Source organism: Ammospiza nelsoni, chromosome 11, assembly GCF_027579445.1.
Source record: "Ammospiza nelsoni isolate bAmmNel1 chromosome 11, bAmmNel1.pri, whole genome shotgun sequence".
Classification (NCBI taxonomy): Eukaryota; Metazoa; Chordata; class Aves; order Passeriformes; family Passerellidae; genus Ammospiza; species Ammospiza nelsoni.
The window spans coordinates 12,266,384-12,288,519 of NC_080643.1; the positions used below are offsets into that span (position 1 = coordinate 12,266,384).

General features: G+C 36.1%; 1 protein-coding gene across 1 annotated transcript in view; it reads left to right on the plus strand.

The window, feature by feature from the left end:
• Positions 1-22,136, plus strand: part of DNAH12 (dynein axonemal heavy chain 12) — a 58,298-nt gene that overhangs the window by 12,151 nt on the left and 24,011 nt on the right. Inside the window, exons 15-43 of the mRNA XM_059479996.1 lie at positions 387-580; positions 1,425-1,641; positions 2,174-2,359; positions 2,722-2,922; positions 3,972-4,166; positions 4,398-4,519; positions 4,640-4,922; positions 5,521-5,640; positions 6,029-6,185; positions 6,404-6,576; positions 7,890-8,042; positions 8,444-8,683; positions 9,142-9,387; positions 9,690-9,809; positions 10,524-10,633; positions 11,268-11,451; positions 12,196-12,336; positions 13,148-13,231; positions 13,314-13,502; positions 14,160-14,279; positions 15,075-15,263; positions 15,919-16,070; positions 16,771-16,909; positions 16,996-17,162; positions 18,230-18,485; positions 18,675-18,974; positions 19,676-19,854; positions 21,409-21,601; positions 21,721-21,882. Coding sequence (XP_059335979.1) covers positions 387-580; positions 1,425-1,641; positions 2,174-2,359; positions 2,722-2,922; positions 3,972-4,166; positions 4,398-4,519; positions 4,640-4,922; positions 5,521-5,640; positions 6,029-6,185; positions 6,404-6,576; positions 7,890-8,042; positions 8,444-8,683; positions 9,142-9,387; positions 9,690-9,809; positions 10,524-10,633; positions 11,268-11,451; positions 12,196-12,336; positions 13,148-13,231; positions 13,314-13,502; positions 14,160-14,279; positions 15,075-15,263; positions 15,919-16,070; positions 16,771-16,909; positions 16,996-17,162; positions 18,230-18,485; positions 18,675-18,974; positions 19,676-19,854; positions 21,409-21,601; positions 21,721-21,882 — 5,172 coding nt within the window. The remainder of the gene's footprint in view (positions 1-386; positions 581-1,424; positions 1,642-2,173; positions 2,360-2,721; positions 2,923-3,971; positions 4,167-4,397; positions 4,520-4,639; positions 4,923-5,520; positions 5,641-6,028; positions 6,186-6,403; positions 6,577-7,889; positions 8,043-8,443; positions 8,684-9,141; positions 9,388-9,689; positions 9,810-10,523; positions 10,634-11,267; positions 11,452-12,195; positions 12,337-13,147; positions 13,232-13,313; positions 13,503-14,159; positions 14,280-15,074; positions 15,264-15,918; positions 16,071-16,770; positions 16,910-16,995; positions 17,163-18,229; positions 18,486-18,674; positions 18,975-19,675; positions 19,855-21,408; positions 21,602-21,720; positions 21,883-22,136) is intronic.

Genomic DNA, 22,136 nt, shown 5'->3' on the forward strand with positions numbered 1-22,136 from the left:
TTAATTGGAGGATATTGCATAGTAAGAAATATTGGCTTTTTAAAAAAACAAAGCACTTCAAAGCACAAAACAGAAATCCTAAGCTAATAAATCCCAGTTATCAATATGATATGCCACGTACATAAAAAATGGTGTCCCTGCCTCCTGGAGCAGTAAGTTTTAAAATTACCACATATTTTGAAAATACTCTAAAATTCAGTAATAAGAACCAATTTTATTTTTCATAATGTTCATCTTGTTTCTTCACAGTTTATGTACTCATCAATAAGCAGAGAAGTTTTTAAATCTTGTTTTCTAAAACTTTAATGTGAAAGCTTATATTTTGATATAAGCTGTTCAGAGCACAATTTGGTTATTTCTCAAGACATGCTATGATTTGATTTCAGTATGTGACTGACGTGAGGACTTTACAGAAAGCAATACAGGACACTGATGAAACAGTAGCTGCTCTTAATAAAGAAGAGATTCTGCTTGGATGGAAACCAAGTGAATTCCCTCTCCTCAACAACTTAAGAGCTGACATAGAACCATACCAGAGACTTTTTAATGTTATACTGAAATGGCAGCGAACAGAAAGAAGGTAATTCACCGCTAAATGCTCTAAGAGGGAGAGTGAGAAAAATGCTTATCCTGGTGTCATTCATGTCAGATGTAGAATATGGATTTGTTTTCTTGTCAACATGTTATTAGTAAGCAAAGTAAAAGGGTAATATATATATATCAGACTTGCTATTTTTAATTCAGCTAAAAAAAAGTTGATTTGTTTTTATTTTTAAAATGTAATCATGGAATCATAGAATCATTAGACTTCCTAATCTGGAAGGGACCCACAAAGATTATGAAGTCCAAGTCCTGGAATTGCACAGGACAGCCCCAAGAATCACACCAAGAATCACCCATGTGAGCTCAGCTAGAGAGCTCATCAGCTGCATGTAACCAAAACTGGTTTTAACCTAGCAGCTGTCCAAAATGGTGGGTTCAAATGAGTAAGTTGCTGTTTGGTGGTTACATCCTACCACAAAACTGAACTCTGTGTATAAAAGGGAGTTTGTTTATTATTTCATGCATTCTTTAGAAGTTATAATGTGCTATGGCTGAAAGTGTGGGGTGTTTGAAAATACAAGACCTAGTGTATTTTTAAATGTCATATGTCAATCTCTCTCTGGAGCTTAACTTAAATATTTGTCCATTCATGCAGTTACTCAGTTTCAGTATGTGTCTGACTTAAGAGAACTACACAAATACACAGAAGAATGTGGTTGAGCCACTTTTAGCTGGGCTTTAGAATTTTCCAAAGAATAACAATAATATGGAAGAAGAGCTTTGCTTTAATTTAAATAGCTATTCATGTGTTGCAAAACAAAGTGGTAATTATTTGTGGGCTACATTTGTTATTCTGTTTTGTAACCTTATTTTTTTCTCAGATGGATGGATGGGAACTTTTTGGAGCTGAATGGGGAAAGCATGGAGATTGAGGTTGATGAATTTTATAGAGAGATGTACAAACTGTTTAGACTCTTCCAACAAAAGCAGAAGAAAGCGGCAACGGAGAAGAAGAAGGCAGCGCGATACACGGGTCTGATGGGTAATCCAACTCTTACCATGTGCTCTTCAGTTCTGGAGCAGATTAAAGAATTTAAGGTAAGAAAACATGAGCGATATTAATATCTGATACTGAGGGACAAATGCTAAATTCAGGGCTTAGTACATGTAGATGATGATGAGTCAGTGATAGAGTGAGGCTGTTCTGAATCCCCATTTCCGGATTGTACTGTCTCGTTCATTTTAATAAAATCGGATTTTAAAATTTATTTAATAGTTTCTGGAATTGCAACGAGAGCACACATACAGGAGAAAAGTCATTTTTGGATGCAGAAAAACATTTAAGGATGTAGTTGGGAATTTTGAAATGGGACTGTGTTATGTTAATAGAAGCAAAATTTAGCATCACTGAAAAATTATGCTTAATAGTTTTTTTTATATTTCTTCTTCGGTAGTTGATATAATTATTTAGAAATTGAATGGAAAACCAAGTGCAGCCATCTGCACTTTTTGGAAAAAATTTTCTTGTCTTCAGCTGCTGTAGCAGAATTTTAATGCACACAAAAGATTAAAAAATTAAGAAATAATGTAAATGACAATATTTACCTTATAAATGTTTCTTCTGAATTAGGAGTATATTCCCACAGTGGTTGTCTTTTGTAACCCTGGCATGAGAGAACGTCACTGGAAGCAGATGTCAGACATAGCAGGATTTGATATAACACCAGATGCTGGAACTACCCTGAGAAAAGTTTTAAAGCAGAAGCTCTCTGCTTACTTGGACCAGTTTACAGCAATAAGCGTAAGCGCAAGCAAGGTAAGCACAGAGATTTGATAGTGACAAATGTGACATCAGCTCTCTTTTTGAATACTTTTATGACTTATTAGCATTATTTGTCTCTGCCATTATGCAACAGAGGAGATTTGGTGAGACTTTGGCCCATTATATATTAATAATGAGTGTAAGAATTTGTATCTCATGTGACATCATCAGTATTACCCAAGTGTGCTGCTTTCTGTGTGCCAGAAAAGAATATACTGAGGAAAAATAATAACAAATAGTTAATTTGTGCTGCTAGAGCAGAATAGTTTATTCAGCTAGAAATGCTTATATATTGAATTAGAGAGTTGGAAAAAAAAAATTCAGTAACTAGACCAAGCTATTTCCTTTTTAAATAGGAATTTTCCTTGGAAAAAGCAATGTTTACCATGAAGGAAACCTGGGATTCAATTTCCTTCACCACAAATGTGTATCGTGAGACTGGTATTCATATTCTGTCTTCAGTGGATGATATTCAGACTCTTCTTGATGATCAGATTATGAAAACTCAGACAATGAGAGGATCACCTTTCATTAAACCGTTTGAGACTGAAATAAGGGTACAATGAGTACTTTTTCAACCATTTTTGTTTGCAAGATAACTGTAGTGCAATAGTATACTGATTGTATTACAACTTTATTGTTTGAATTGTTAACAAAATGTTTTCATTGATTTTTCAGCAAGAATCTTTTAAGTCATAAGTATGAGTCATACTTATTACTGTTTTGGAATTCTCTCTTCCATTCAGATTCAAGTGTAACCAAGAGAACATGATAATTTTTCCTCATATTTTGCAAAATCACTATTTCCATTTGCCTTGCTTCTTAATAACTGGAAATAATGTTTCTATTATTGCTAATAAGAACATTTATTTATTTATTGAGTTTTGGACTCAAATTTTGAATTACAATGTTTTCCTCAGGGCAAAGGAAGTTCTTGATGGCTGGGAGAGTGTTTTTAAATCAGGCCTCAGAGCAATGATGGCAGTGCTTTACACTTGCTTTTGAATTTCAGGGCTAGAGTAGTCTTTGTGGTGCTAACACCATGGTAATTGACAGGAGAGAAGCTGGTGGAATTGCTTTGCAGTTGCCCTCCCTAGTTCATTGTTGGTTTATGTGGGAATATTCGGGCTCAAGGAGGCTCACTTACACTTTACAGGCAGCCTGCTCCAGTGGTATCTGCTATTGTCCTGACTTGCTGGATATCTCCTGTGAGCTGAGGTGGCTTTTCTGGTACTGTGTCCCTGCTGCCATTCAGCTGAAAGAGGCCTTGCTGTGGGGAGATAAAATAGAATTTATCATTGGTGGCCTCCTGGCTATTGCTTAACAATTAAGTTGTTGAAAGTTCATAGCACTGAAGTGATAAATGCAGTTGGGAAAATTAATTTGCAAGTGAGTAAAAATTTCTGAGCTCCTTTGGCCATCTGTATATGTGGAAGAACTTACACTCCTAAATATTTTTCTTTCATTTTGTTTATTGGTAGATTTTTTTTTCTTTGGAAGCTGGAATACTACTATGTCTACCTCTGAATTTGTTGTCTCATTATCATAATTTGTCTCATTATTTGCTTGGAAATGTCAAGTTAACATTTTTTAAACATTTATTAAGGAATGGGAAAGCCGCTTGATTAAAATTCAGGAGAATATTGATGAGTGGCTCAAAGTGCAGTCACAGTGGCTGTATTTGGAACCCATCTTTTCTTCTGAGGATATTATGCAACAGATGCCAGAAGAGGGACGGCAGTTTCAGACTGTGGATAGACAGTGGAGAGAGATTATGAAGTTTTGTGCTGAAGACCCAAAGGTAAGGGAAATACCCATTACTGACAGGAAGCAGTAGCTTCTCTTGCCTTTGTTTTTTCTGGGTGGGGATAGGAGGTGATGCTTAGTTTTTGGAATATATACAGTGTACTATGATTTCAGTTCCCTAGGCTTTCAAGAAAAAAAGTTATGTTTTTCCTTATTTGAGTAATTTTTACTATTTGAAATACTTCATTTATAGATGACAGTTTGCACATGTAACCTGCTGTTACAGGTTCTTGCTGCTACTTCCTTTGAAGGATTAACAGAGAAGCTTCAGAAATGTAATGAACTTCTTGACCAAATCATGAAAGGGCTTAATGCTTACCTTGAAAAGAAACGTCTCTTCTTTCCCCGGTATGATGAGCTTTGGTTATTTAAAACCCACAGATTCTGAATGGGGCTTTTTTGTTGGGAATAAGCTCAGTCTTTAAAATAGCTTGATAATGTAGCTGTATATTTTTTCTAATTTTTTAGCTTCTTTTTCTTGTCTAATGATGAAATGCTGGAGATCCTATCAGAGACTAAGGATCCTCTTAGAGTCCAGCCTCACTTGAAGAAGTGTTTTGAAGGCATTGCTAAGCTGGACTTCCTTCGCAATTTGGACATTAAAGGAATGTGTAGCTCTGAAGGGGAGCGTGTGACATTGGTTTCAAACATTTCCACTTCTGAAGCTCGAGGTGCAGTGGAGAAGTGGTTAATTCAAGTAGAAGATGTTATGCTGAGGACTGTACGTGATGTAATTGCCAGATCAAGAATGGTATGGGATTTATGATAATTTAAGAACTGTAGCACCTATCTTTGTTTTGTGTCTGTCTCTTGGCTTTTAAAATTCTTCCTCAACACAGGAGCTGATGAAGTCATGTGGCCAGGACCAAGTTAACATGACATGTATTTAATAGGCCAGTGATATATATTAGAGTTTAGTTTGAATAAGATGCAAGTAGTTCTTCTATAGTACTGGATAAAAATTTTTCTAAAAGTTACACAGCAGTACTCTTTTACAGGATATATCATCCAATGTAATAGTTCAGGTTTCTTATGAATTAGAAATAGAACACTTATAATATGCTTGCTTCCTCCTAAAAGGAAATCATTAGGCAGAAAATATTTCTTTGTATGAAGTTAACAAGTTGTGAATATTTCTGTAATATGGAAAGATAATTCTAAGAATATTTAAAATTATTGGGTAAAAAATTGTGAACCTAAGGGGAAAAGAGCTCCATTTGTACATTGCAAATAGGAAAATAGTATTCTTCAGCAAGGAATATTAACAGGATTACATTATAAACTCCTGTGTTACATTGCTGTATTTATTCCCAGACACTGTGTTTGTGTGATGTATGTAACTCTTTCAGGCTTATCTAGAGACTGAGAGAAAGCGCTGGGTTCTGGAGTGGCCTGGCCAAGTAGTGTTGTGTGTGTCTCAAATGTACTGGACAAGTGAGGTACATGAAGTTCTTCTCCATGGGTCCCAGGTACTGTGTAATGCATAATTTGAAAAAAATCTTTCTTAGTCTTTCATTTCAGCTGGTGTATTTTGCTTAATCAAACAGTTTTTTACGATTAAAATAAAATTTTAAAATTTTGAGTATTTCTGTTTGACATAAATGAATTTATGTACAGTGATTTATACCTTTCATTCAAGTACTTAAATATTTTTATTTGGAGCAATCATAGTTTAAAATGCAGCATTGTAACATAAATGCAAAACTGTGGGTATGAGAGAATGTGATGAAAAACCATAACAATATAAAATAGTAGCTTAATAAGCAACCTCTGTTAAGATATCTAGTCAACATGTAGAAGTCTGGAACGCTTGAAACTGTGATATAACTAGTCTCAAATTTACCTTTTGTCTCCTAGGGCTTAAAGGATTATTATGATGCACTTCAGCTTCAACTTAATGATATTGTAGAGCTGGTGAGAGGAAAACTGTCAAAGCAAACAAGGATTACACTGGGTGCCTTGGTTACTCTTGACGTTCATGCTAGAGATGTCATCAAGGAAATGATTGGAAGTGGTAATTATATTTGAAGACGTTTTTCTTAACACATAGTTAATGAAAAATCATTAACCAATCAGATTTTACTGCCTATAGTACAGCACTAAGATGGGTTTGTGACTATTTGGCTACAAACATCAACATTAATAATTTCAAAGCTGTTTTAAATTTAACCACAATAGAAAATCCAGCTATCTACAACATCTTTTATGATTGCTGTCAACTCTGTTTGTCAGGTGTGCAGAATGAAACAGACTTTCAGTGGCTTGCCCAGCTGCGCTATTATTGGCAGAACGAGAACGTCCGCGTGTGCATCATTAACTGCAATGTGAAATACGCCTACGAGTACCTGGGCAACTCCCCCCGCCTGGTGATCACCCCTCTGACAGACAGGTGCTACCGCACCCTGGTACGGGCTGCCTCCTGGGACACTGCAAGCTGTGCTCACTGTGCCCTGTACTGCTCACACCGGCAGTGCAGCCATCCTTCTAGGGCTTGGGGTTCTTGTCACACTCTGCTATTTCTGCTAGAATGAGGTTTGTCATTTCTACAGAATGCTAAACGTGAAAATCACTCATAACCACAAATCTGGACAGGGCACCGACCTGACTGAAGCATTAGTGTGTTCTTCTGTCATGGTTTTGCTTTTTTAAAACACACAGGGAAAAAAGACAATATTTGATTACTGTAAAGATTATGAGAACGCAAAGTGCTTTTCTGATGTTCTGGGGCTGCTAAATTAAATGACGAAGGATTCACTTGTGAGCACGCTGTTCCTAAGACTAGTACAAGTTTGGCCACTTTTTAGTACCCCTGCTCTTGGCAGAGGTGTTTATTATTGTACTCTTTTATCCTCAGCTAACCTGACGACTGAAAGTTACCAAAGTCATCTCAGATACAGTTTTTCTCATTATCAGTTACTGCAGTCTCTTTGCTGGAGTATGATTTCAGGTTTTGCTAGGCACATGTGGTGTGACTGTAGCTGATGCTTGGTATCTGTCAAAACATCAGGTTATGTTGGTGTGAGAGGGTGATGCAGCTGGTAGTCTGTTTTGGTTTTAGGCTCACAAGCCTTGAATCAGAGCACAGCAGGTGGAAGCGTGGCATTCTGGCAAATAGAAGTCTTGTCCTTTGCCCACCAAGATCTTAATAAAGTATTCCCAGAACTTGTCAGTCAATGCAGATGTGGCCCTGTAACTGTGGATTGGACTGTTAAAGTCTGCTAAAGTTGCTTAAAGTCTGCAACTTTTTTGTTTTCTGTCAGATTTCCTCCTACTTCAATGGAGTATAGGAAAGAATATGGAATAGTCAGTGGGAGGGACATACATCAAAGGGGGATGGTGTGGGAAAGAAAAAGAAAAGAGAAAAAAAAGATATTAAAGGACAGGTGGAGAGAAAAGAATAGCAACAAGCAACTGCAACAAATTTAATTTGAAAGGTGTATCTAAACAAAAACTGAAAGATTTGGTATAATAAAGATTGAGTAATCAATCATGGTCATGATGATAATAAAGCTAAACCCTCTGTTAGCATCAAAATTAAATTCTCTTGCCTATTTTTCCCAGCTGTAAGTACATTTCAGATTCTTTTTAATTAGGAAAACCATACCTTTTATGTTAGATAAAATAAGCATATGAATCTATCAAGTGCAATTTAATTTTTCTATTTTCATTCAGAAGAATTTCATACAAATAATTTCCATAAACTATTTCTGTGCTTTAGATTGGAGCCTTTTATTTAAACCTTGGTGGTGCCCCAGAGGGTCCAGCAGGAACAGGTAAAACGGAGACCACCAAAGATTTGGCTAAAGCTCTCGCTGTTCAGTGTGTTGTCTTTAACTGCTCTGATGGCCTTGATTACCTGGCAATGGGAAAGGTAAACAGAAAATAAATATATGTTGTGTTTTATTTTTAGCATTAAAATTTCAGGGTCCCTGTTTTGCAGACACAAATAAATGCGGCACCTGTAGTCTGCTGCCCTTGGATGCTATATGCTATTCTCTACGTTTCGTTTTCTGTAATTTATGAAAGCCTATTAAGTTGCTAATTAAAACATGAAACTAAGAAGAGTTCATGGGATTGGGATCTTCTGATTTAGCTTGCTTTAGAGTAAAAAACTTTGTTCTTCAGTAAATCACTGATCTATGACCTAACAGGTTTAAGCATTATTATTGTAATTGCAATCTTTTAATTTAATTAAACTTCCAACATTATATTCTTACTTTCTTTTGAAACTTTTCTGTTGGCAATATTATTGGTTTCTTTCTTCATTTGCAGTTTTTCAAGGGTTTGGCTTCATCAGGTGCCTGGGCATGTTTTGATGAATTCAATCGCATTGAACTGGAAGTGCTGTCTGTAGTGGCACAGCAGATCCTTTGCATCCAAAGAGCCATACAGATGAAGCTAGAAATATTTAATTTTGAAGGAACTGAGCTGAAGCTTAACCCCAACTGTTTTATAGCAATTACTATGAATCCAGGTTATGCAGGACGTTCTGAACTTCCAGATAATCTCAAGGTAAAATAATACGATGGATGCATCTGTGACCTTTGTGATGACTTTATCCAGGTGAGCTGTTTCCATGAAAAGGCTTTGCTAACTGAAAGCAGAGATAGTGCAGCATCAGGAGCACACCAACTGCAGATTGCTGAAAGAAAGAAAGTGCATTCTCTCACCTGCCGTGGACAGCATTTCTCTTCCTTTCTGCTGGATGTATCTGTGCAAGGGGCAAATTGCATTCTTGCATTCTTGAGACAGTGCTCAGGGAAAACAGCTGGGGGGCACAGGTTTTCTTAATGTACTGCATTGTACATTAAGATGGATATTGGTGGTAGCTCAGGTTAAATTCTAGGGAGTCTTAAGCTGCAAATATTGATAATACTGTTTTGTGGGGGGATGAATGCTGTAAAAGTTCTGCATTGCTTTCCATTCCTAAATTAATTATTTGAAGATATTTCTTTGGGTATGCATTCCAGGTTCTTTTCCGAACGGTAGCCATGATGGTTCCAAACTATGCTCTGATAGCAGAAATTTCCCTCTATTCCTATGGATTTTTGAATGCTAAGTCCCTGTCAGTGAAGATAGTCATGACCTACAGGCTTTGTTCAGAACAGCTTTCCTCTCAGTATCACTACGACTACGGCATGCGGGCAGTCAAAGCTGTGCTGGTGGCTGCGGGGAATCTGAAGTTAAAATTTCCCACAGAAGATGAAGATATATTGGTGAGTTCCCAAGGGAATATTTGTTTAAGGAGTTTCATAGGTATATGCAGTTCTAAGGTCTGAAGGCAGTTCCAGCATATCTTGTCTCATCACTGATCCATGTTTTATAGTCTGTGAAATTAAGATAATAAAATACATGCTGCATTTTCCTGGGCTGTTCTGGTGATTGCATGGTTGGGCTTCTTATCAAAGGCCCCATTTAATGAATTAATCTTTGCAACATACTAGGTTATTTTAATTGCTGAACACCTTATGCTCTGTCTCTTAATAAGAACAGCAAAATGCATATTTGTTTTTTGCAGCTTCTTAGATCAATTAAAGATGTGAATGAGCCCAAATTTTTGTCACATGATATACCTCTGTTCATGGGTATAACCAGTGATTTATTTCCTGGAATCGAGCTTCCTGAGGCAGACTACAATGTAAGTACTCTTCTAATTTTTCCTTGGTAATGGCCATTGTTGATTGTTCTGTGGTGATTTGCTGTGTAATCAGGTGCCATTGATGCAGTGAGCTATTTCAAGATGAGCAAAATTGCTGAATGTTTGTAATGAAACTTTGTAGCAAAGGGAATTATTTTGTCTGTGCTGAATCTAATCCACATCTGAGTTCCCTTACATTCAGAAGAGTTGTGCATTACAGATTGGGAACTGATTTGCGTATTTACCAAGTTTTAGGCCTCCTGTTTTCTTTCCTAATTATTGGAAATAATGAAGTGAGATAAAGGTTTGTACTTGTACTTTATTTTTAGCAACGCTTGAAGCAATCTTTGGTGGAGAATGGTTGGAAAGGATGAGTATGGTGGAAAAACCAAATTTGATTAACTTTTAATTTTCAGTAAATACTACAATCTTGAAAAAAGTGTTTGATTCTGAAGCATACTGCTGGTTTCCTGAGGGTTCCTGAGGGTTTCCTGAACCTTCTTAAGAAAAAAATTGTAGTTAAATTCTGTTCTGGCACATGAAGTACAGAATTGGGAGTTTTTTCCTCCAGGAAGTTTGCTATATTCTGACTAATGCAATTTTAGTTATTAATTAATTTGAAGCCCTTTCTGATGAGCATAAACTCTTCTATTGTCGTGCAGGACAATAATTTAATTGTAGCAGGAATAAGATGATGATTTGTTTGGATTTTAGGATTTTCTGGAATGTGCCAATGAATGTTGCACTCAACATAATGTCCAACCTGTGCAAACTTTTATGCAGAAAATGATACAGACGTATGAAATGATGATTGTTAGACATGGGTAAGGTTCTCATCACTTCACTATCTTTTGTAATTCTGACTTACACTGTAGCAGTCATTTATATGAAGTTATAAAAGGTTTTGAGGGTGGCATATTATTCCTCTTTGTTCCAATCAGCTTTGGAACAGCTGATTACTGATACTGCTTTTGCATGTACCAAAACTCTTGTGGATGTATGTCTGAGGAATGTACTCGTCCTGATATCAGAAACACTTGCACATGTGCAATAATTTTAGGTGCTGATGCCAGTATGGTGAAAACCTAGGACTGTAAACATTATTTCTATTAAAATATTAGTTGTCAGATCTGTGCCATTTTATTCCTAACTTTTATTACAGAATAGCAACTGGAGGAAATATATGAATATGATATGAGCTATATGATGGTTAATATTCAGCTCATTAATTAATCTTCTGTGTAAGATTGTGCAATCATGTTTGCATGTGCAAATAAAGTGAGTTTGTGGAAAAGATGTTTTTAATGTTCAAAGAAAATTTACTTGCTTCACTTTTTGAAAATTAGGTGAAAATTAGCTTTAAGCTATGTTTGATACTGTTGGTCTTCATGTGATCTATGAAAGTCTAAATTGCAGGACAGATTTATTAACAGTAGGATTTTTTTTCCCATTTAACAGCTTCATGCTAGTGGGGGAGCCATTTTCTGGGAAGACCAAAGTTCTACATGTGTTGGCAGATACTCTGTCTCTTATGAAAGAGCGTGGTTATGGTGAAGAAGAAAAAGTCATTTATAGAACTGTAAATCCAAAATCAATCACTATGGGCCAGCTTTTTGGGCAGTTTGATCTGATATCCCATGAGGTAATGCATATTTAAAAAGTAATGTTTCCTGTATATTATGTTTCCATTATTATGGATAGTAAACTCTTGAATTCGTAATTTTATTATTTTAAACACAGATAAGAACATAATTGTAAATTTTATTTTAACTCATACTTTTGTGCCCTGTTATTAATTAGGAGGTAAAAAATGCAGTACCCTGTGTGTATGCAGTTACATAGGTTTAAACATGCAAAAATAAAAAAAGTGATCCCATTTTGAAGGTCATTTTCCTCTTATAATTGCATCCATGCTAGGAAATCATATCAAACATAATTGTATTCATTTTTCTGTCTATTCTTAACCAGTATAATCAAAGTAATGCAAAAACTCTCTAGAAAAATCTATGAACTCATGGGTTCCCAAGTGTGAAACTTAGGTTTGGAGGAGGAACAATATGACGCAGTAAATGTGAAATAGTGACTCTGGAGAGAATTAGGGTGATTCTGGGGAGAAACAGGTGCAAGACAGGGCCAAAGCATTTCTAAGGTTCAGTAAATTGAATTGCTAGTCCTTTTTCTTATGGTATTTTTTCAAGTGGAAATTTAATTTTTTTGAATTTGCTGTTGTTTTAAGACCCTTGGTGAAACTCCAAAGTTAGATACTGCTCTCTGCAGCACAAGAGGAGACCAGTTAAAAGTGAGGGATAATGGAAAGCCAAGGGAAGGGTTTCTGTGGCTGGCAGTCAGGTGAGCTCTGTGCCTTTGTCTCGCTCCCCATGGGCAGTGGACAGACGGGGTTGTCGCTACGACCTTCAGGGAATTCGCGCTGGCCGAGACCCCCGAGCGCAAATGGGTGATCTTCGATGGCCCCATCGATACCCTGTGGATAGAGAGCATGAACACGGTCCTGGATGACAACAAAAAGGTAGCAGTCAGTGAAAAATGCCTGAAGAAAATTATGGGATATTCTGAAAATACTCTTCTGTGTATAAAACCCCAAATACAAACTGCAGTGCCTGACTTCTGAGAAGAGAAAGTGCAAGATGGTGTTGGTGACAAGTTATGAGCTTTTCTATTTTGTGGTTTTTGGTTGGATTTTTTTTTTGTTTGTTTTGTTTGTTTGTATTGGAATCATAATCATAATATCAACTCATAGCTGAAAGACATGAATTATGTAATATTTCCTTAATGCAATAGTGTGATTTTCTAACATAAATAATTGAAATTTAAATGCCAGAAAATTACAATTAATTCTATATTCTAAACCCCATTATTTCTAAGACTGCACAAGCTTAGACACCTATATTTCAAGACAATCTCAAGCAAATAGAAAAATTAGACACATTTGAACTTTTAAGTTCTGTATGATAACGTGTGAAGCTACTCAAGCTGGACTCCTACTTTAGTACACAAGGGTAGTGTGTCTCCAGCTGCAATGCTTCAGTATTAGCAATAATAACTGCAGGTATTTTTGTCCTTTCTTCTTGTCATATGCAAGATTGATTGTAATGAACCTACAGGTAGGTTACTCTGGAGTACTATGGTTTAAGTGAAGAATTGAGCAAAAACTTGATAAGAATCTATTGATTCAAGTAGTTAAACATTTTATATAGATGACCTTACCTTTGATTTTACTTGGTTTTGCCAATTTTCATATAGGACTCCCCTGTGATAGGAAGTGTAATATAATACCAATTTTTTAAAATGATTTTACATATTATTTTTTATCTTTCAAGCTTTGTTTGATGAGTGGGGAAGTCATCCAAATGTCCCCTCAGATGACTCTAATTTTTGAAACGATGGATCTTTCCCAGGCATCAGTAAGTTTTGTAGTTAATTAAAGTATTAAACAAAATTTAGTCTATTCAATGACAATAAAATGAGTTTACTGTTTTTCCTTAGCCTGCTACGGTCAGTCGTTGTGGCATGATTTATTTGGAACCTTCTCAGCTGGGCTGGAGACCAATTGTTACCTCTTGGCTGAATAAACTGCCTGAACCTCTGAATTCAGAGGAACATCAAGGTCTTCTGCAGGGACTTTTTGATTGGTTGGTACCACCAGCATTAAGAGTCCGTCAGAAACAGTGCAAGGTATTTTTTGTCATTTTTTCCTGCAGTAGTTAGTGGCCATTTCCATTCTGTTACCCTTGGTAGGAGGTGACTGTTCTCTCATGACAAGCACAGTTAGAATGAATATGTGGCTCTTGGGACCAGTTAAGAGTTAAAATGAGAATGTCAGCTAAGGTTTGAAACCTGATCATAGTTTTCATCTTCTTATTTAAAAAAGTAAAGTATTAAAGTAAGTATTTTAAAGTATTTAAAACACTGAATTAAAAGTCTTCCCAAGAGAATTTTGTACATTTTTTTTCTTTAAAGATCTCATGTTGCATAAGGAAGTACTTTTTTAAGTTTTAGAGGAAATGTGTAGTTCCTTGCAAGCTCAGTGTGACATGCTCAGAATTTTGCTCATGTTTTGCTGTAGCTCCTTCTGTGGGTTTTGTTTTGGTTTGGGATGTTTAATTGCAGTGTTCACATGGTAGCCATGAACGTGGTTAACGAGCTAAAGGTCTTGGCATTTCAATGACTGAGGAGGGCAAATGATCTTTTGAGTAAAAGTCAGTGGAAACTTTGCCTTCTAGTGTGTGTTTTAAATTAGCCAGTGATCTAATTGTTTTAGTATTTTATCTCCAAAATATAAATTAACTAAAAGTATGTAAAGTATGACATCCAACCTTTTGAATCTCTTAGGAACTGGTTCCCACAAGTGAGATCAATGTTGTAGTAGCTCTCACACGGATTTTTGAAATGTTGATTGGTCCAGCTGTGGAAGAAGATCCCACCAACAAAACCATCCGTGTCTGGATTATGGTTGGTTTTTTAAGATTGAGAGAAATGTGTATTTGTTTTTCTATATGCTGGTTTTCAAAACAATTTTATTAATCCAAGTAACTTTAATTTGTGAATAAGAGATATGTGAAACAATTCTACTACCTTCTTGCTCTCTCTCCCCATACTCTGGAGGTACCCAGATGACATGGAAGTCTTACAAGTGACAAATAGGATTAAAAATGTTACTCTTTTTCCAATTAAATAGGATAGTGCTTTTATTAAATGTGCTTTCTAAGTAACCAAGAAGTTAGCTAAATCAAAGAGTCTTCTTTCTCTTAAAGAAAATAAATATTCACGCAACACTGATTGTCTTGTTTGTTTGAGCAAAAATTTCTGTGTAAGAGGGTTTTCTGACAGTTATATTAGTTGGATCCTCTGTCTGATCTTATGTGATGATTCTTATGAAAAACTGAAGAAAAGAGAATGTGAAAGTAGTTATTTAAAATTAAATTACAAAATTCCTAGATCTTGGTTTGTCATTAGAGCTCTTCTCAGGCTTTGTCATCTTACATACTGCTGTAGTCAGTGGCCTTTATTTCTTGTTCTCTCTCTCTCTTTTTCTGTCCTTGAGTAAGATTATTTGTGTCCTCTGTCTACAGTCAGATTTCTAAATCTCTTTAGGCCAGGTGTATTCAAGGGCAATTGCTAACATTTCTCTGTTTAACAATATTTTTTTAGAATTATGTTTGTTAATCAGACTGTACAAGGTTCATGTAATGTGTCAACTTATGGGACAGTTACTAACTTTTAGTTACTAACTTTTTGCCTTTGCAGGGTTGTTTTGCTTTTGCCATAATCTGGTCCATTGGTGGAATTTGTGATGGTGACAGCAGGATGATTTTTGATAATTTCTTGAGGGAAACTTTGTCTGAGGAATCTGAAACAAATCCTATTCCAGAGAATTTGGGAAAGTGGGAATGTCCCTTAGAAGAGAAAGGTTTGGTCTATGACTATGTGTATCAGGTAGGATTGGCTTCTGCATGCACTAAATAGATTCTTACAGTCCTAGCAGAAGGAAAATACAGCCAGGTGGGTTTTTAAGTGTACAAATCCTGTTGGGTGTTGTGGAGTGTTGGTTGAATTAAATCCCGCAGTACATTTTTAATTTCTTTTTTGAATACCAATGTACTGACCAATTTTTTAATGAAATACTAATATGTACATTTCAGTTATATTTGTAATACTGCTGCTGCATATTTTTTCTGTAACCCAAGCTCAGTTGGCGGATTCAAATCTGCTTTTATTTAGAAGGAATAATGTGGAGTGTTCAAAAGGAAAGCAGAATATTAGGCCCATAGGTAGTTTGTCTTGCAATTTTTGTTTATAGTGCCTATTAGACTGCTTTGTTTTGTTTTTTTGTTGTGGTTTTCTGTATATGTGGTTTTTAAATTTGTTTTCACTGAACAAGTTTTTTAAGAAAACAACGCAGTCTAAGTTTAGGTATGTACTTTAATTCTTTGTTAGTGAGGTAAAGCAAACTAAATATGTGAACTTTCGAAGCATCAAATATTCATTCATTTGTTAAAATCCATTACTTTAATTTTTCAAAAGTGAAGTAGTAGAGAAGACCCTTCATATGTGTAACACCAATCTGTTCTACGTCTGTGTTTGTTCCTAGCTCAAAGGCAAAGTAGGTTGGGTTCACTGGAATGAATTTATTGAAAAAATTAATTACAGTGATAAAAATGTGAATATTCAAGATATTATAGTCCCAACTATGGATACAGTTCGCTATACCTATCTGCTAGACCTGTTCATTACCCATGGAAGGTAAGTTGCTTCACTACAAATTTCTGAAGTGAAATTTGATCATAGGTAGAAATATCTCTTATTCTTTCCTTTGAGTTCATTGTTTTTATCAAACTCTCAGTTTATTTGGCCTTTTAAAACAGACATTTACTAAAAAAAAAAAAATCTGCCCAAAAGTCTGATTTTACTATTTGTGAAACCTTATTGCAGTCTAACTTTAGTATTTGCAGTCTGATGATGAGCTTAGGACAACGCAAGAATTGTTGCACCCTCTTTCTACTTTGGCAATTAAATAAATATTTTAGGATTTTTTAAAAATTATTAATCCTATGAAAATCATTTATATTAGTCATGGTCAGATCATATAAGAGAATAAAATAAAAACTAGCTTCAGGTTCCAAGGCTGAAAGCTTTATGAAGTTTGAATTAACGAAAGGCCAATCTGGAGAAATTTAGCTCCCCTATGTGTTCATATACTCCAACACCAGTAGAATGAGGGAATGAAAAATGTTTATTTATCCTCCCATTTTCTTGATGATGGAAGCAAACTAAAATTATGAGAGGGTTTAATGAATGTCTTAGAACACTTCAGTTTCTTCTTTAGGCAAGTAATGTTTTTGGAGGTAGAAGAAGGGCAAGTTAGTAAAACCTTTGACTTCTAGTTGCTTTTAGTTTACAATGTTAGGTTTCTGCAGTCTTTGTGCTTTATTTTTTTGTGAAGACCACTGCTTCTCGTGGGACCAACAGGAACTGGGAAATCCGTGTACGTCAAGGACAAGTTAATGAACAACTTGGAAAAGGAGCTCTTCTTACCGTTCTTCATTAACTTTTCAGCTCGAACCAGTGCCAATCAGACTCAGGTTGGTAGAACAGATCATTGTGGTCTCAGGAGGTTGTGGACATGAATATGTAATCTGTGTTCTGAGTGATCCTGTTTGCATTGCAGAACATTATTATGGCCAGGCTGGACAAGAGGCGCAAAGGAGTTTTTGGCCCTCCAATGGGAAAAAAGTGCATTATCTTTGTAGATGATATGAATATGCCAGCTTTGGAGAAGTATGGGGCACAGCCTCCTATTGAACTTTTAAGACAGTTCTGTGACCATGGATTTTGGTAATTATTTGAAATACAACTGAAAATTTTTGTTGATGTATTTGCTGTTACTTTTTTATTCTCTTGAATTTTATTTTCAAAACTTTTTGAAGTGGTTTGTAAATGTTAATGTAAATTTAATTTATATAAAAATACATTCTTTAAAGTTGAAGAAACTTGTATTTTACTCTCTAAGGACTTCTCAGTTTAGGAAATTCATGATCAAATTAATTTTGAGTATTTTAGAATGTTCTAGTGCTGAGCAGCAGAGTTAGTATATGTAAATAAAATTATTCATTTACACCTTGATTATTTTAACTTTTTTTTTCCAATGTAGTTTCTTGTTCTTTTTCTTTCTCTCTCCTTAGATTGAGTTTGCAGTTTTCTGTACATACCTATATATATGCAGTTATATAAAATTTCTGATTTTATTTCTTATGTTGGTTTCCCCTATTATCCATGTTTCTCTTTCATTATTCAGTAAATTTTTTTTAACAAGATCTCAAAATGTTTTTTAAAAATTCACAGTGAAATCAGGTATGATAATAGGCATGAAATAAAATAAGTTGAAAGTCTTCCCTGCTTTTGAGGTTTTTGCCTTTGCTTATATTGGAAGATAGGAACAGGTGTTTTCCTGAGTCTGGATCATTCTACGATTCCAGGCACTTCTCAAACACAGCTGCTCTTGTGATTCCAGGCACTGCTCCAATATCTATTACTCTTGAATAGAGATATACCTTGGTATTTTACTGTTTTAATACTCAAAATTTTGTATCAGGTTTTACAGAATGTGGTTTAAACAAATAATTTTTTTTTCCAGCCAGGAAATGATATGTTGAGATTAACTGGTGCACAGTTAAAGGACTAGTTGGTTTTTTGTATTTTGGGGAGGAGGAGTTGTTTGTTTTTAAAAACATAAAATATATAGAAATATATATTATATTACATAATGCCCACTATGTTTATATATATATATTTTAAATACTTTTTTAATGCATCCAGGGGGTGGTCTGTCATATAGATCCATCTAAGGTACAACAAATGTGTTATATCTGTATTTAAGTGTCACATGGCATTTTATTTTGAAGGTATGATTTTAAGGACACCTCTAAAATCACCCTTGCTGATGTCCAGCTGCTGGGTGCTATGGGGCCCCCAGGGGGTGGGAGGAACCCTGTCACCCCTCGCTTCCTGCGGCACTTCAACATCTGCAGCATCAACTCCTTCAGCGACGAAACCATGATCCGCATCTTCTCTACTGTAGTAGCTCTTTACCTAAAGATTAATGAATTTCCTCCTGACTTCTCCACAATTGGAAATCAGATTGTCACTGCCACCTTAGAGGTAAGAGGCAAACACCTTACTGGGGATTTCCTTCAGTTTGCTCATTGAAGTTCCTTTGTCTCTACAGTTATGTAGTGTGAAAGGGTTTTTTTGAGAAATAGCATTTCAGAAGGCATTTAGGAATTATGATAATAGTACAGTCAGTGTTACTTTTTTGATTTTGTTGCTCTCTATTGTTCTTGTCTGAAGGTGTATAAGAAAGCCATCAAAAATCTTTTGCCCACACCAGCCAAATCTCATTATACCTTCAACCTGCGTGACTTTTCCCGGGTTATCCATGGCTGTTTGCTCATTAAGAAAAGTGCGGTTCAGAACAAGCAGGTGATGATTCGGCTGTTTGTACACGAGGTGTTCCGTGTCTTCTACGACCGGCTGGTGGAAGATGATGACAGAGCCTGGTTGTTCAATCTGGTGAAAGATATTGTGAAAGAACATTTCAAAGAAGTATTCGACAAAGTTTTTGCTCACCTGAAGGAAGGAAGCTCATCTGTGAGTATCATGTTGTACCTGTTGCAAAACAATTGCTTTTATTGCAAATTTAGGACATGGGAGTTAATCATAGGTGAAATTTTGACTCAAATGCACATGAAAATTTGAGTTGAATTTGGCCAAATGTCTTCATAAGGAAAAAAATGTAGAAATGAAAATTGTTTGGGAGGGTTTAACTGTTGTACATGAACATTCTTTTCAAAAAATACTACATTTAAAATGTGCTACTTTTCCTTAAAAGAAATATGTACATCCGCATCCTGTGATTGTTATTAAATTTTGATATCCAAAATGCTGTGTAGTTATGTTATATTTTATGCCTTGTCTTCATTTTTTTGATGTTTTTTATGTCCTTTGTAGTTGTTTTCATGTATAGAAGAAATAACTTTGTGGTCTTAGCTGTCCATTTCATAATATACATCTGTAAGAATTTGGTGTAATCTGAAGGTCATGATTATGAAACTGTTAGTGGCTATTTGAGCCAATTGTTTTCCGAGAAAAAATTAAGAATAAGTGTATACTTCAATGCAGGAAGTATAATTTTGAGGGGGGTGTTGTCTGTGAATCAAAATATTTTGGAGTGCTTATTCTTGTGTCTGGGGTATTTGTCTAAATTCTCCTTTGTTTTCTAAAATTACAATAAGAAATATATTCGCTAAATATTAAACTTGACTTCTTAATTTGCTGAATATTTGCCATAGGTAACAGAAGAAGACATGAGAAGTTTGTGTTTTGGTGACTACATGTATCCAGAACTTGAAGGAGATGAAAAACTTTATATTGAGATTCCAAGCATTGAGGAGTTCAGTGATGTTGTGGAGCAGTGTCTGGATGAATATAATCAAACCCAGAAAACAAGAATGAACCTTGTTGTTTTCAGGTGTTTATGATGTGTTTTATCAAGAGCTTTAAGCTGTAGTTGATAATTCAGTATATTCAATTTTGTGGACTGTGGTTTTCTGCATGTCTCCTCCCCTTTTTGCATCCTTTATAGTGTTTGTGGTGTTACACCTTTATGAATGGAAGTACACTGATTTTTTTCTTTATGCTTCTCCTTTTTCTACCTGAAAGTAAATAATGAGAATCTTTTCTCCTAAAGGGCTTTGAATATTTTCCTTAGTTGTTACAGAAACAATGTGCACTGAATCAGGTAGGTGCTGTACTTCTCCTAGGCCTCTGTCACCAGTGAATATGGATGTCACTGGACTTTCATTCCCCAAGGACAATCATCCCACGAGGGAGATGTTCACAATCCAAGCTGTCTGTCTGCTCTGTTGTGCAGCACAGCCATGCACCCAGCTGGTGCTGCAGCTAATCCTGTGAAATTTTAGACTCTGCAGGCCCTTATTGTTACCTTGTGATCATGCAGAGCTACAAATGAGAGAGTTGAGGAGGTCAAACTCCTTCCTCCTCCCTGTTGCTAGAGATTACCACCTCTTCATATTTGTCACGGTAACTTGACACGTCGATACTTCCTGAAGGTGATGAGGGTTACTTCAAACAGTTCTAGTAGCAGCTTATTTTAGTCTAGGTCATTTTGCCAAGCTGGATTTCTGAGAGCCTGTATGTACAGCTAGACTCTCAGTTTGAAGAGCTGGCAGCCTCTGATCAAAGGCCACTTCCTGGGTGTAGAAGCAATATTGCAGTGACCTCACTGAACAGCAGCCAGGAGAGCCTGTTGGACTGCAGCCTTAGAGTTGTCTCATGGATAACATCTGAATTTGTTTATTTTGTTTTTCTAACCAGTAAAAATAAACAAGAATTTATCTTTTTTGAAATGTTTGAAAGTTTTTTTGAGACTACTTTTAATAGCTGCTCAGCTTGCTTTAATTACCCCATGCCCTGTGCTTAAACAAGGGATCTCCTATAGGCCTTGCTTCATATTCTGAGATAAATCATGCCTGAGTTTTGACAAGAACTCTCAGTAATATGCAGATACTGCTTCCTGAGGATGTTCCAATGTCAATTCCACATATAACTTACAAAACAGTGTCACAAGTGGAGGAAAGGGAGATGTTTGTTGATAAAAACCATGTTCCCCCAGTGGTTACTTAAAAAGAATACTGAAATTGCTATTCTTCAAGAAAGTTAAAATTGGTAATACTGCTGTTATTTTGAAGTAGAGAATTAATGTTTTTCATTTCCTTTAACACATTTATCCTAACAGTACTCCTGTTCTTACCTCTGCATGTTCTTTCCAGCAATTTGCAGTAATTTAGCTACACACTGATATTTGTATAATAGAATTATAAGTTTTACTTTATTTTGTGGTTCATGCCCACTCTCCTTCTTCCTCTTCCTCTCTACCCCACCCCACCCTGCATTCAGAAACTTGTTTTGGAGATGCTACTCCTTGATTTGTTTCCCAGATTTCTGGGTGCATAGGTAGCCCTGAGTTTCTGCTCTGTGGGTGATCGGTGTGCTCCCCCTGCAGGTACATGCTGGAGCACCTGTCTCGCCTGAGCCGCATCCTGAAGCAGTCCGGGGGCAACGCTCTGCTGGTTGGGATGGGGGGCAGCGGGCGGCAGTCTCTGACCCGCCTGGCAGCCTTCATGGCAAGGATGCATGTTTTTCAACCAGAGATTTCTAGGACCTATGGTACAAATGAGTGGAGAGAAGATCTCAAAGTGAGTATTAATAACCTGTCTACATTTTGATTTAATTTTGAGGAAGGAATGTACAATTTTGTTTTGGAACGTACAATTTTGTTTTGGAATGTACAATTTTTACTGTCTTGCATTTTCAGAAACTTCTGAAGAGTGCAGGTGTTCAACGCTTGAAAACTGTATTTCTCATCACAGACGCACAAATTAAGGAGGAAAGTTTTTTGGAAGATATTGACAGTGTCCTCAACACAGGAGAGGTTCCCAATATTTTTGCAGCAGATGAAAAACAAGAAATTATAGAGGTATCTTTGGAAACTCTCTTTAATTTCACCTCCCTTTTAATCTACTTGGTCAGTTCCGTGTGAAATGTGGCTTTTGGACATTTGCACTTAAATCTGTGACTTCTTTCTGAGACTTTAGATAAATCAACTTAGTAAACTTACGGAGTAGTTTATGCCACCTGCAAGCTTTAATTCTGACCTAGTGCTCTGTTCACAAACACATCAAGTTGTGCATATAGAGAACTTGCATTGTTCACAAATACCCCATGGCTGTA